Consider the following 11,344-nt stretch of genomic DNA (forward strand, 5'->3'; position numbering starts at 1 on the left):
CCCGTTCCCTGAGGCGCAACAGTCCTCCTACAAGGCCCCAAAATCTTCACCATGTAATTCACTGATGTACGAGTATTTTCCTTTAATATAGACTGAGAGATAGATAGATAGACAGATAGATAGGTAGATAGACAGACAGATAGATAGGTAGATGGAGGGATAGATAGATAGATAGATAGACAGACAGACATCGATAGGTAGATAAACAAATAGATAGACAGACAGATAGATAGACAGATAGATAGATTAGCAGAAAATCAGAATGAGATACTGGAACTCAAGGCTGGAAATACAAAGGGAGGGAGTACTGAACAAACACTATCTGATTAAAAACAAACACACACTACGATACCCATGTGCGCTTTAAAACTCTGTGTACACGCGGATGTTCGTGTGTGTGTGTGTGTGTGTGTGTGTGTGTGTGTGTGTGTGTGTGTGTGTGTGTGTGTGTGTGTGTGTGTGTGTGTGTGTGTGTGTGCTGTGATGATGGTGTGATGTATTGTGGTGTATTGGGAGGGTGCTATATTGTGCTGTGAGGTGCTGTATTGGTGCTGTGATACCCTAGGGTGTGCTGCAGTATGCTGCGAGGGGTGTTGTGTTGCTATGATGTGATGTATATGCTGGTGGCGTGCTGTGATATGCTGTGAGGATGTTCTGTTGTGCTGTGATGCGCTATATGCTATATATGAGTGAATAAAGACGCTATATAAACATGGGTCCATTCTCAGCCGTAATGGGGAAAGTTAGGGATGACCTTCAAGACAAAATTGCTTTCCTCATAAGTCTCACATATGCTCAGAAATTGTAGCTCCACAGGGGGTGAAATTCTGATGCAAGTTGATATATAAATTCTACACAGAATTCCCTCATCTAATATTTCCCAGAGTAGAGAGAGAGAGAGAGAGAGTACTGGGAAACGGCACGTGCTGCAGGGTAGTGTGAGGAGAAATGTGACAGGAAAGAGAGGTGGAGAAAGAGGTCTGGAAAAAGGCAGTGAAGGAAATGAAGATGAAGTGGCTGGTAACTTTATTATGGTGGGGAGACGTGGAGGATAGCCAGAGTATAAATGGAGGGGACGAGAGTAGCGGGAAGGGGAGTGGCGTTATGGAGGGGGATAGGGGGAGGGAGAGGGGCTGGGGGAAGGGGAGTGGCGTCATGGAGGGAGTTAGGGGGAGGAAGAGGGGTTGGGGAGGGAGGGAGTGGTGGGGTTGGGGGAAAGAGAGGGGGTGGGAGTTAGGGGGAAGAGGGGGTGGGGGTGGGGTTGGAAAGGGAGTGAGTGGTGGGGTTGGGGAAGGGAATGAGAGGTGTGGATGGGGAAGAGAATGAGTGGTGGGGTTGGGGGATGGAATGTGTGGTAGGGTTGGGGGAGGGAGAGAGAGAGGGGTTGGGGAAGGGAGGGGTTGGGGAAGGGAGTGAGTGGTGGGGTTGGGGAGGGAGAGGGAGAGGGGTTGGGGAGGGAGAGGGGTTGCGGAGGGAGGGGTGGGGGTTGCGGAGGGAAGGGTGGGGGTTAGAGGGAGGGAGTGAATGATAATCCCCAGGTACCCAGTAATCCCCAGGTACCCAGTAATCTCCAGGTACCCAGTAATCTCCAGGTACCCAGTAATCCCAGGCACCCAGTAATCCCAGGCACCCAGTAATCCCAGGCACCCAGTAATCCCCAGGTACCCAGTAATCCCAGGCACCCAGTAATCCCAGGCACCCATTAATCTCCAGGTACCCAGTAATCCCAGGCACCCAGTAATCCCAGGTACCCAGTAATCCCAGGTACCCAGTAATCCCCAGGTACCCAGTAATCCCCAGGTACCCAGTAATCTCAGGTACCCAGTAATCCCAGGTACCCAGTAATTCCAGGCACCCAGTAATCCCAGGCACCCAGTACGCATATCATTTTCACCGCAAATTATTTTCACCGTCTTTCCCGGCACTAACTGGGAACCTACACGTGGTGGCATCATAAACCTTGGATGGAGCAGTTGCGGCGTCCATCCGGGAGCCACGCCTCCTCGTATATCCCAGCACTCGCCGTGGGAAGGATCCTGGTTCAACCCTGGCGAGGCGCTGTCTACCACAAGGGGGCGCCAGATCCCTTCGCGGTGTGTGTGTGTGTGAGTGTGAGTGTGTGTGTGTGTGTGTGTGTGTGTGTGTGTGTGTGTGTGTGTGTGTGTGTGTAAACAAAGGAATACAACTATGCTGTAACTTTAGACTGGCCTCACAGAATCAGTTGCTTACCTGTGATCGACGGGTCTGCTGAGCCACACAGACAGGCTTTTTGGACTCTTCTTAACACCACTCTCGTAGCGATTCATTACCTGTATTACACCTTAATTTTCTTTTGTTTGTTATTTATATGATTTGCTTCAGTAATGTACAGGGGAATGGAAAGACGTGAAAAGCAAAATAAATCGCTTAGGAATGGGTGTTAAGCTACCTCCGTGTTGGCAAGAAAAAACGGGAAGAGGAGGAGGAGGAGGAAAGGGAGGAGGAGGAGGAGGAAGAAGAGGAGGAGGAGGAGGAGAGGGAGGAGGAGGAGGAGGAGGAAGAAGAGGAGGAGGAGGAGGAGAGGGAGGAGGAGGAGGAGGAGGAAGAAGAGGAGGAGGAGGAAGAAGAGGAGGAGGAGGAGGAGGAGGAGGAAGAAGAGTAGGAGGAGGAGGAGGAGGAGGAGGAAGAAGAGTAGGAGGAGGAGAAGGAGAAGAAGAAGAAGAAGAAGGATGGACGAGGAGTAGGAGGAGGAAGAGGAGGAGGAGGAGAAGGAAGAGGAGGAGGAGGAGAAACAGGAAAAAGAGAAAGAGAAGAAGGAGAAGTGGATCTATTTTCGTCCCTTCTTAATTCCCAGCCACTGCCAGCGTGGTCTGAATGCCTGCCACTTAGCGATTCAGCCCAGACCCATTAGTGTGGTTCCCGGGGGCTGAAATTAATTAACCCTTTCAGCCCGAAGACGACTTTTTTTTTAATTTGGTACAGGGTGGTGTGTACAGGGTGTCGCAAAATGAGTAAAAAATGCTATATCAAAGTGCGTCCAAGCTCGCCAGTCTCCAGCGCTACGAAGCTAAAATGGCTATACTTCCTTCACTCCAACCCGGCTCAGAATTGTCGTCTCTCCCTTGAATGTCGAGCTGTAGCGGTAGATGAAACACTAGAATATGATGCTAGTCACGAAGAAGTGACATGGAAAGGATGTAGAGCCGTAGTGTTATCTTTTCCTGCCACTGAGCTACGTGAAATAAGCTGCAAAAGGACGAAAATCTGGGCCAGGTTCAGGGAAAGAGAAAACAGTGACCTTATGAGAGAAATATGAAACCATTTTTGGCCATAAGGTCTTCAGTAATTGTAGCTCCATTAGGGGTGACAATTAGCCCCACGTTAATAGTCTCTCTCTCTCTCTCTCTCTCTCTCTCTCTCTCTCTCTCTCTCTCTCTCTCTCTCTCTCTCTCTCTCTCTCTCTCTCTGTATAAATCGGAGCGCAATTGTCATGTGTTGCGGGAACAGCCCAGTCACCATTACCAGCGTCTACCCTTCATTATTTTCTACTTCCCATAACCTTTCTGTTTTTTTCGTATCTACTAATAATATCTACTGTGAATGTCTACCATATTACGTTTATTTAAGGCATAGTTTGTAATTTCATGAAACCGCTAAAATATATTCGGCTTCTCGTAAAAACCAAACCACGAGCTGTTCCCGCAACACACACGACTGGGGATTCTTTGGACCCTCCTGTTTGTTGGTCTTGCACTTCCACGCGCTACTTTGAACCTCAGGGGAGACTTTGGGGATCAGGGAGGGGAAGAAATAGGCTTCATAAATAGATTTCCCTCCCTTAAAATATATCAAAGCGATGGGTTAGTAGAAAGAGTAAGAAAGGTACGGAAGGAACACATGCAGAAGCTTCAGGGCACTTAGATTGATGTCCTTCTGGTGTGGTGTGGTGTGGTGTGGTGTGGTGTGGTGTGGTGTGGTGTGGAATGGTGTGGGAGGGTGGTAGGGTGTGGTGTGGTGTGGGAAGGTTGCAGGTTGTGGTGTGATGTGGAAGGGTAATTTTGAATGGCATGGTGTGAGAGGGTGGTAGGGTGTGGTGTGGTGTGGGAGGGTGACGGTTGTGGTGTGGTGTGGGAGGGTGGCAGGCTGTGGTGTGGTGTGGTGTGGTGTGGCTTCGCTAAAGTCGCTCATGTGTAAGAGAGCGAATTACCTCGGGTCTAAAAATCATTAGTACGAGGCACAACGGACAGGGTCTTCCCAGAGACGTCTAAAACACATCGTTATCTCCTTCTGGTTTTGTATGGTTACCTGAGAATCTTAACTAGGCTTTACACACACACACACACACACACACACACACACACACACACACACACTCTTCTCCTCCCCTCCTCCCTTCTTGACACACACAAACATTCATTCTTCCCCCCCTCCCTCCCTTCTTGACACACACACACACACACACACACACACAAAGGCCCCGGATATGCTTGCGATCGACAGGACATCAAGCACAGGCAGGGGCTCAAAGGACCTATACTTTCTCCTCACAGGATGCTTGAATCTCCAGGAACAGAGGCAGCAGAAGCGAAGGAAAAAAGGAAAAAGAAAATGGAGAAAAGACAAGAAAGAAACGGAAAAAGAAAATGGAAAATATATATAAAAAAAAATCGAAAAGGGACAAGAAAGAAACGGAAAAGGGAAATAGAAAACGAGAAAAAATAAATAAACGGGCAAAGAAAATGGAAATTGGGAAAGAAAGTGAGAAAGAAGATGAAAGAGAAAAATGAACAAAAAATGAACCCAGAACAAATGCACAAAAAACGGGGGAAAGAAAATCGAAAATAGAGAAGTAAAGGGACGAAAAGGGAAAGCGAAGAAAGAACCCAAGGCCAGGGGATGACAGAAATATATCCTTTTCAAACCGCCAGCTCTGGACACAGACTTGTTAGCCCGTTCCCTGAGGCGCAACAGTCCTCCTACAAGGCCCCAAAATCTTCACAATGTAATTCACTTATATACGAGTATTTTCCTTTAATATTGCTATCACCAGACGATTTCCTTCAGCTCAGGGGCAGGGTTTGAAGGAGGAGTTAGTTCAAGGAGAAATGGTTGGAGTTTACTGGTCACGTAAGCTACTCATGGGCGGGCGAGGCTGGTCACCCTTCTCTTACCCATAAATACTTGAATAGCCTAGCCCCGGACCCCTATGCTCCTGATAAGGCAAAGTGAACTAGATAGATGGACGGATAGGTAGATAGATAGACAAATAGATAGATAGTTTGGGAGAGACAGGCACACAGATAGATAGATAGACAGATAGATAGGTAGACTGAGAGATAGATAGATAGACAGATAGATAAATAGACAGATAGATAGATAGACAGATAGATAGGTAGACTGAGAGATAGATAGATAGACAGATAGATAAATAGATAGATAGATGGAGGGATAGATAGACAGACAGATAGATAGACATCGATAGGTAGATAAACAAATAGATAGACAGACAGATAGATAGATAGATAGACAGACTGATAAGCAGAAAATCAGAATGAGATACTGGAACTCAAGGCTGGAAATACAAAGGGAGGCAGTACTCAACACACACTATCTGATTACAAACGAACACACACTACGATACCCATGTGCGCTTTAAAACTCTGTGTACACGCGGATGTTCGTGTGTGTGTGTGTGTGTGTGTGTGTGTGTGTGTGTGTGTGTGTGTGTGTGTGTGTGTGTACAGTGGAGTCATCATGCAAAGCTACATTTTTTCTTGCGTGTGTGTGTGTGTGTGTGTGTGTGTGTGTGTGTGTGTGTACAGAGGAGTCATCATGCAAATCTATCCTGTACGCTTTTATATCCGTGTGCAATTACTCTCGTGTGCACTTTTAGACCTTGTGCGCGTACTTAACCGTGTGCACCTTTTTACCCGTGTGCACTGTTTTGCCTGTGTGCACTATTTTACTCATGTGCACTTTTTAACCGTGTGCACAGATTAACTTGTGTACACCTATTTACGAGTGGGTTTATTCACTGCTGTGCACTCTCTACCTGTGTGTACTTTACCGATGTACATCTTTATCTGCTTCCACTTATTGCTCTGTGTGCACTTCTTGCCCATGTGCACTTTTACCATGTGCATTTTCCCATGTACACTTTTACCGTGTGCACTTTCCCGTGTACACTTTTACCTGTGTGCACTCTTACTGCGTTCACTTACCGTGTGCACTTTTCCTGTGTACACTTTTAGTCATAGCGCATTTCTGTGTACGTATTTTGGTCTGAAGTTTTACCTATGTGGACTTTCTCGTGTGCACTTTTACTCGTGTGCACTTACCCATGTACACTTTTACCTGTGTGCGTTTTTACCCGTGTGCGTTTTTACCTGTGACAATTATAGCCGTGTGGATTTAAAACTGGAGTGTTGACACAAGGGAGGCAAAACTGTGCTTATTATGGGACGGAAATAGCAGCAGTGGTGAGTGTGGACGATGACGCACACACACACACACACACACACACACACACACACACACACACACACACACACATACAAACACACACACACATACATACTTGTACACACACACACACACACACACACACACACACACACACGCACACTCACACACGCACATACATACATACATACATACACATACATACATACATACGGTACGTACATACATACATACACACATACACACAAATACATACATACATTCGTGCACACAGTCATATATATTAACACACGCACATGCACCCACATACTGTATACAGAAACGTATATAAGAAACACACACACACATACATACACATGAATATATGCACACATATTTGCATACATGTGCACATTCATGAATACAAGCATCATTATCTCTCTCTCTCTCTCTCTCTCTCTCTCTCTCTCTCTCTTACACACACACACACACACACACACACACACACACACACACACACACATTCTACGGTGCCTAGTCTTGCGTGTGTCAGCTGGTGATCACAACGAGGGTCACAAACTTTTTTTTTCCTATTTCCTGTCTGGTTGACGCCCGAGACTGGTGACCGGAAAACCATGTGCCTCTTTTAATGTTAGAACTATTATGGTGGTATTGCTGATATTGCTGGTGATGATGATAATGATGATGATGATGATGATGATAGTGGTAGTCGTTGAATCAGTATCAGAAATAGTAGCAACTATAACAATTATTATTATTATTATTATTATTATTATTATTTTTTCTCCCCCCCAAAAAATGTGAACAAAAATCACTGGCGCTCAGAACCTGCAAGCAACATCAAGACTATCAATTCACAAGTAGTGTGGTGTGGTGTGGTGTGGTGTGGTGTGGTGTGGTGCCGCTAAAGTTCCTAAAGTCTACGGGAGTGAGGAGTCTCGCGTCCGAAAATACTTAGTGAGGGACAAAGGGACGGAGCCGGTCCTGGAGATACAGTACCTCCGCATCAAAGAATAATAATAATAATAATAATAATAATAATAATGTACCTTCTTCTTACCAAAATATAAATTGAATGAAACACTCATCCCCTTCTGTCCACTGTCAATTGCACGAGTTAGCAGGTTTTCTCAGTCCTTCATGCATGCAACTGGTCAATTCTGGTACTGTCTTCCTCAGTCAGTATTTCCCTCTGCCTATGACCTCCAGTATTTTGAGGGGAAAGTGCCCAGGCATCTTAAAGTGAAAGAATATTTATTTTGGTTCTTTCTGGTCGAGTGTTTCCAGGAATGGAGAACTGTTTGAAGGCTTACAGGGTGTGATTCTCTTCTCTCTCTCTCTCTCTCTTGGGGGGTATAATTAACTATAATCCCTCTCTTTCTTCTGAGAGGGGTGGAGTGGCGGTGCGTGGGTGTGGAGTGGGGGCCTTATCCCTCTCCACACACACCTTAACAAGCCTCATTCACCAACATAATAGCTTCTGGAAATGCTGGGTGGGAGACAGACACAGATTAGAGCTCGCTTTATTTTCTCTAACTTTTTGGGTGACACAGAACCCGTCTTTATTCCGAAACGATGGAGAAAGTAACTAATTGAAGCTCTGGCCTGCCTCTCTCTCTCTCTCTCTCTCTCACACACACACACACACACACACACACACACACACACACACAACCTTTCCACTCGTAGCAATGGATCTGTACATAACACCTTGTCTTCACCACCTGTTTCACTCACCTGCGCTCACCTTTCGGGCGGGTGCAGGTGCGTTTTGTATCCCTGTAACCCGTACAAGCGGCCCCACTGGACGCGGGCGAGGACTTCTATGGTTTACAGATAAATGTTTCCTCCTTCAGGTAAATGTTTCCTCCTTCATGTAAATGTTTCCTTCTTAAATGTTTCCTCCTTCAGGTAAATGTTTCCTCCTTCAGGTAAATGTTTCCTCCTTCAGGTAAATGTTTCTTTCTTAAATGTTTCCTCCTTCAGGTAAATGTTTCCTCCTTCAGGTAAATGTTTCCTCCTTCAGGTAAATGTTTCCTCCTTCAGGTAAATATTTCTTCCTTCAGGGTGGCGTGGATGAGGAGGTCCGGCAACTACTAGACCTCAAGACCCTGGCCAATCAGAGGGACCACAAGGGCAAGACCGTACCTGCTGCTGCCCTATCACCTTCACCTGCCGCCCCTGCTGATAACACTGCTCCAGGTATGTGTATGTGTATGTGTGTGTGTATGTGTGTATGTATGTATGTACTGCACTCACATACCACAGCACCAATTAACAACACTGTCCAAGGTGTGTATGTATGTATGTATATCTATGTATGCATGTATGTAGGTGTGTACGTATGTATGTATGTATGTATGTACTGCCCTCACATACCCCTGCACCAATTAGCAACAGCCCCAGGTGTGTATGTATGTATGTATATCTATGTATGTGTGTATATATGTATGTATGTATGTATGTATGTATGTATGACTGTATGTATGTACGTATGTATGTATGTATGTGTGTATGTATGTATGTATGTATGTATGTATGTATGTACCTGCTGCCCTCACACCCTCACCTGTGCCTGTTGATGAAAACGAATGTTACGGTGTGGTATGTAAAGTAAATCGCTTAGGAGGGGGTGATAGGAAGCCCTGTTTCCAGTAACCTCACTGATAATAAGGTCTTTAGATTGTGAACTTAGGGAGAGAGAGAGAGAGAGAGAGAGAGAGAGAGAGAGAGAGAGAGAGAGAGAGAGAGAGAGAGAGAGTAGCCTTCATGTGTCAGTCATAAGTGGGGGTAAGGGTGGGGGTGGGGGTGTGTGGGGGGTGTTGTCGCCATCACCCTCACCTCTGCAACTGTAACTAGGGCAACCCCCACATCCTTATATAACCCCTTCAGCTCAACGACGTAATTACAGCTTCAATCACACTGCCGCCAGGTGATTTTAGTTAGCTTAGAAAGTACAGGTAATTTTATTCTCACCTGGCTAAACACCTTGAATGCTAATATGTAACAATAGCATCACACTAGAATATACTATACCTTTGTCACTCTAACCTGATCTAAAATTGCTATCTCTCCGCCTTGAATGTTGAGTTGTAACAGTAGATTTACACTAGAATATGATGCTAGTCACGAGGAAGTGCTGTGGAGAGATGTAGAGCTGCACCATCGTAGCTTTCTTCCACTGAGTTACGTGAAATAAACTGCAAAAGAAAATCTGGGCCAAGTTAAAGTGAGAGAAATATAGCAATGAAGGTGTTAGTGAGGTTTCTTCTAACAGGTTTCTAGCAGTGAAGGTGATAGCAAGGTTTCTTCTAAGAGGCTTCTAGCAGTGAAGTTTTTTTTAATCCCTTCAGTTCGCCAAGCGTAGCCCTCTAGTTGGAAAAATATTGTCTGGGTGTGGAACGAACAAAGGAGTAGTAGTAGTAGTAGTAGCAGTAGTAGTAGTAGTAGTAGCTTCAACTCACGGCTTATCTGAATGTGAACGCAGTAGACTGCAGGCTGAAGGAAAGAAGAGAGTGGGGAGAGAAATGAAGGAAAGAGTAAGGAAAGGAAAGGAAAGCAAGAGTAAGTTGATGAAGGAAGGAGAACAGTAAGGAAAGGAGGGAAAAGAGTTGGGAAAGAAAAAGAATAAGGAACGGGAAGGAGGGCAAAGAGAGAGAGAGAGAGAGAGAGAGAGAGGAGAGAGAGAGAAAGCTCACCTGTCCTTCCCTGAGAGCAAAAGTTGATATAAACAAGAGAAGCCTGCCATCCCACACACTTAGCCCTCTCACTCTCTTTATGTGCACACTTTCTTTACTTTCGCCTATCTTTAACTCTCTCTGTCTTTATTCTCCCCCTTTCTCTACTCATTCACTCTTTTCACTCACTCGCTTTCTTTACTTATTCGTATTTTTACTCATTAATATTCTCTACACTCTCTCTCTCTCTCTCTCTCTCTCTCTCTCTCTCTCTCTCTCTCACTGTCTGGGATCTGGTTTGAGTGTTGGTAATAAATAAAATTGAATATTTCTTTAACTAATCATTTTCTCTGTCTTCCTCCTTCCTCCTCTTCCTTCTCCTCCTCCTCCTCTTCCTCTTCCTCCTCCTCTTCTTCTTCCTCCTGTTCCTCCTCCTCCTCCTCCTCCTTCTCTTCCTCCTTCTCCTCTCACTCTCATTCCTTTCTTCTTCCCTTCCGTCTTTCTCCTCCTCCCTCCTCCATCCCTCTCATTCTTCCCTCCTCTCCTCTCCCCCCTCCTCCTCTACCCTCCATTTCCTCCTTCCTGCACCTCTTCCCTTCCTCCGTTCCTCTTCCCTCCTCCTCCTCCTCCTCCCTCCATCCTTTTCTTCCTTCATCTCTTCCCTTCTTCTCTCCCTCTTTCCTCCTCTTCTCTCCCTCCGTTCCTCCTCCCGCCTCCTTTTCCTTCCCTCCCTCTCCCCTCCACTCTTCCCTCCATCCCTCCCTCTTTCCTCCACTCTTCCCTCCCTCCCTCAGGCGGGGGGGTGAGGGAGGTAGGAATGGAGAAGACGCGGGAGGAGAGTTTCAAGATGGCGGATGGAGTGAAGGACCAACACACCCATACCGACCAGCGAGGTGAGTGGCTTGGCTTGGCTTGGCTTGGCTTGGCTGGGCTTGGTTTGGGTTGGGTTAGGTTGGGTTAGGTTGGGCTGGGTTGGGTTGGGTTGGGTTGGGTTGGGTTGGGCTGGGTTGGGTTGGGTTGGGTTGGGTTGGGTTGGGCTGGGCTGGGTTGGGTTGGGTTGGGTTGGGTTGGGTTGGGTTGGGTTGGGTTGGGTTGGGTTGGTTTAGGTCGGGTTGGGTTTGGTTAGGTCTGGTTGGGTTGGGTTGAGTTGGAATGGGTTGGGTTGGGTTGGGTTGGGTTGGGTTGGGTTGGGTTGGGTTGGGTTGGGTCGGGTTGGGTTGGGTTGG

General features: G+C 46.4%; 1 protein-coding gene across 2 annotated transcripts in view; it reads left to right on the forward strand.

Annotated features, from left to right (window-relative positions):
• Positions 1-8,519: 8,519 nt before the first annotated feature.
• The window catches only part of LOC145416296 (uncharacterized), a 41,971-nt gene continuing 39,146 nt past the window's right edge, over positions 8,520-11,344 (forward strand). Inside the window, exons 1-2 of one of the 2 annotated variants that reach the window (XM_080285295.1) lie at positions 8,557-8,643; positions 10,913-11,011. In XM_080285295.1, the coding sequence (XP_080141421.1) occupies positions 10,936-11,011 (76 nt within the window). In that variant the 5' untranslated portion in view covers positions 8,557-8,643; positions 10,913-10,935. Of the gene's footprint in view, positions 8,644-10,912; positions 11,012-11,344 lie in introns of both variants that reach the window. The other variant, XM_080285296.1, reaches the window with a different exon arrangement.

This window comes from Coenobita brevimanus, chromosome 105 (assembly GCF_032717465.1).
Source record: "Coenobita brevimanus isolate Jiangsu-jjx chromosome 105, ASM3271746v2, whole genome shotgun sequence".
In the NCBI taxonomy this organism is placed as follows: Eukaryota; Metazoa; Arthropoda; class Malacostraca; order Decapoda; family Coenobitidae; genus Coenobita; species Coenobita brevimanus.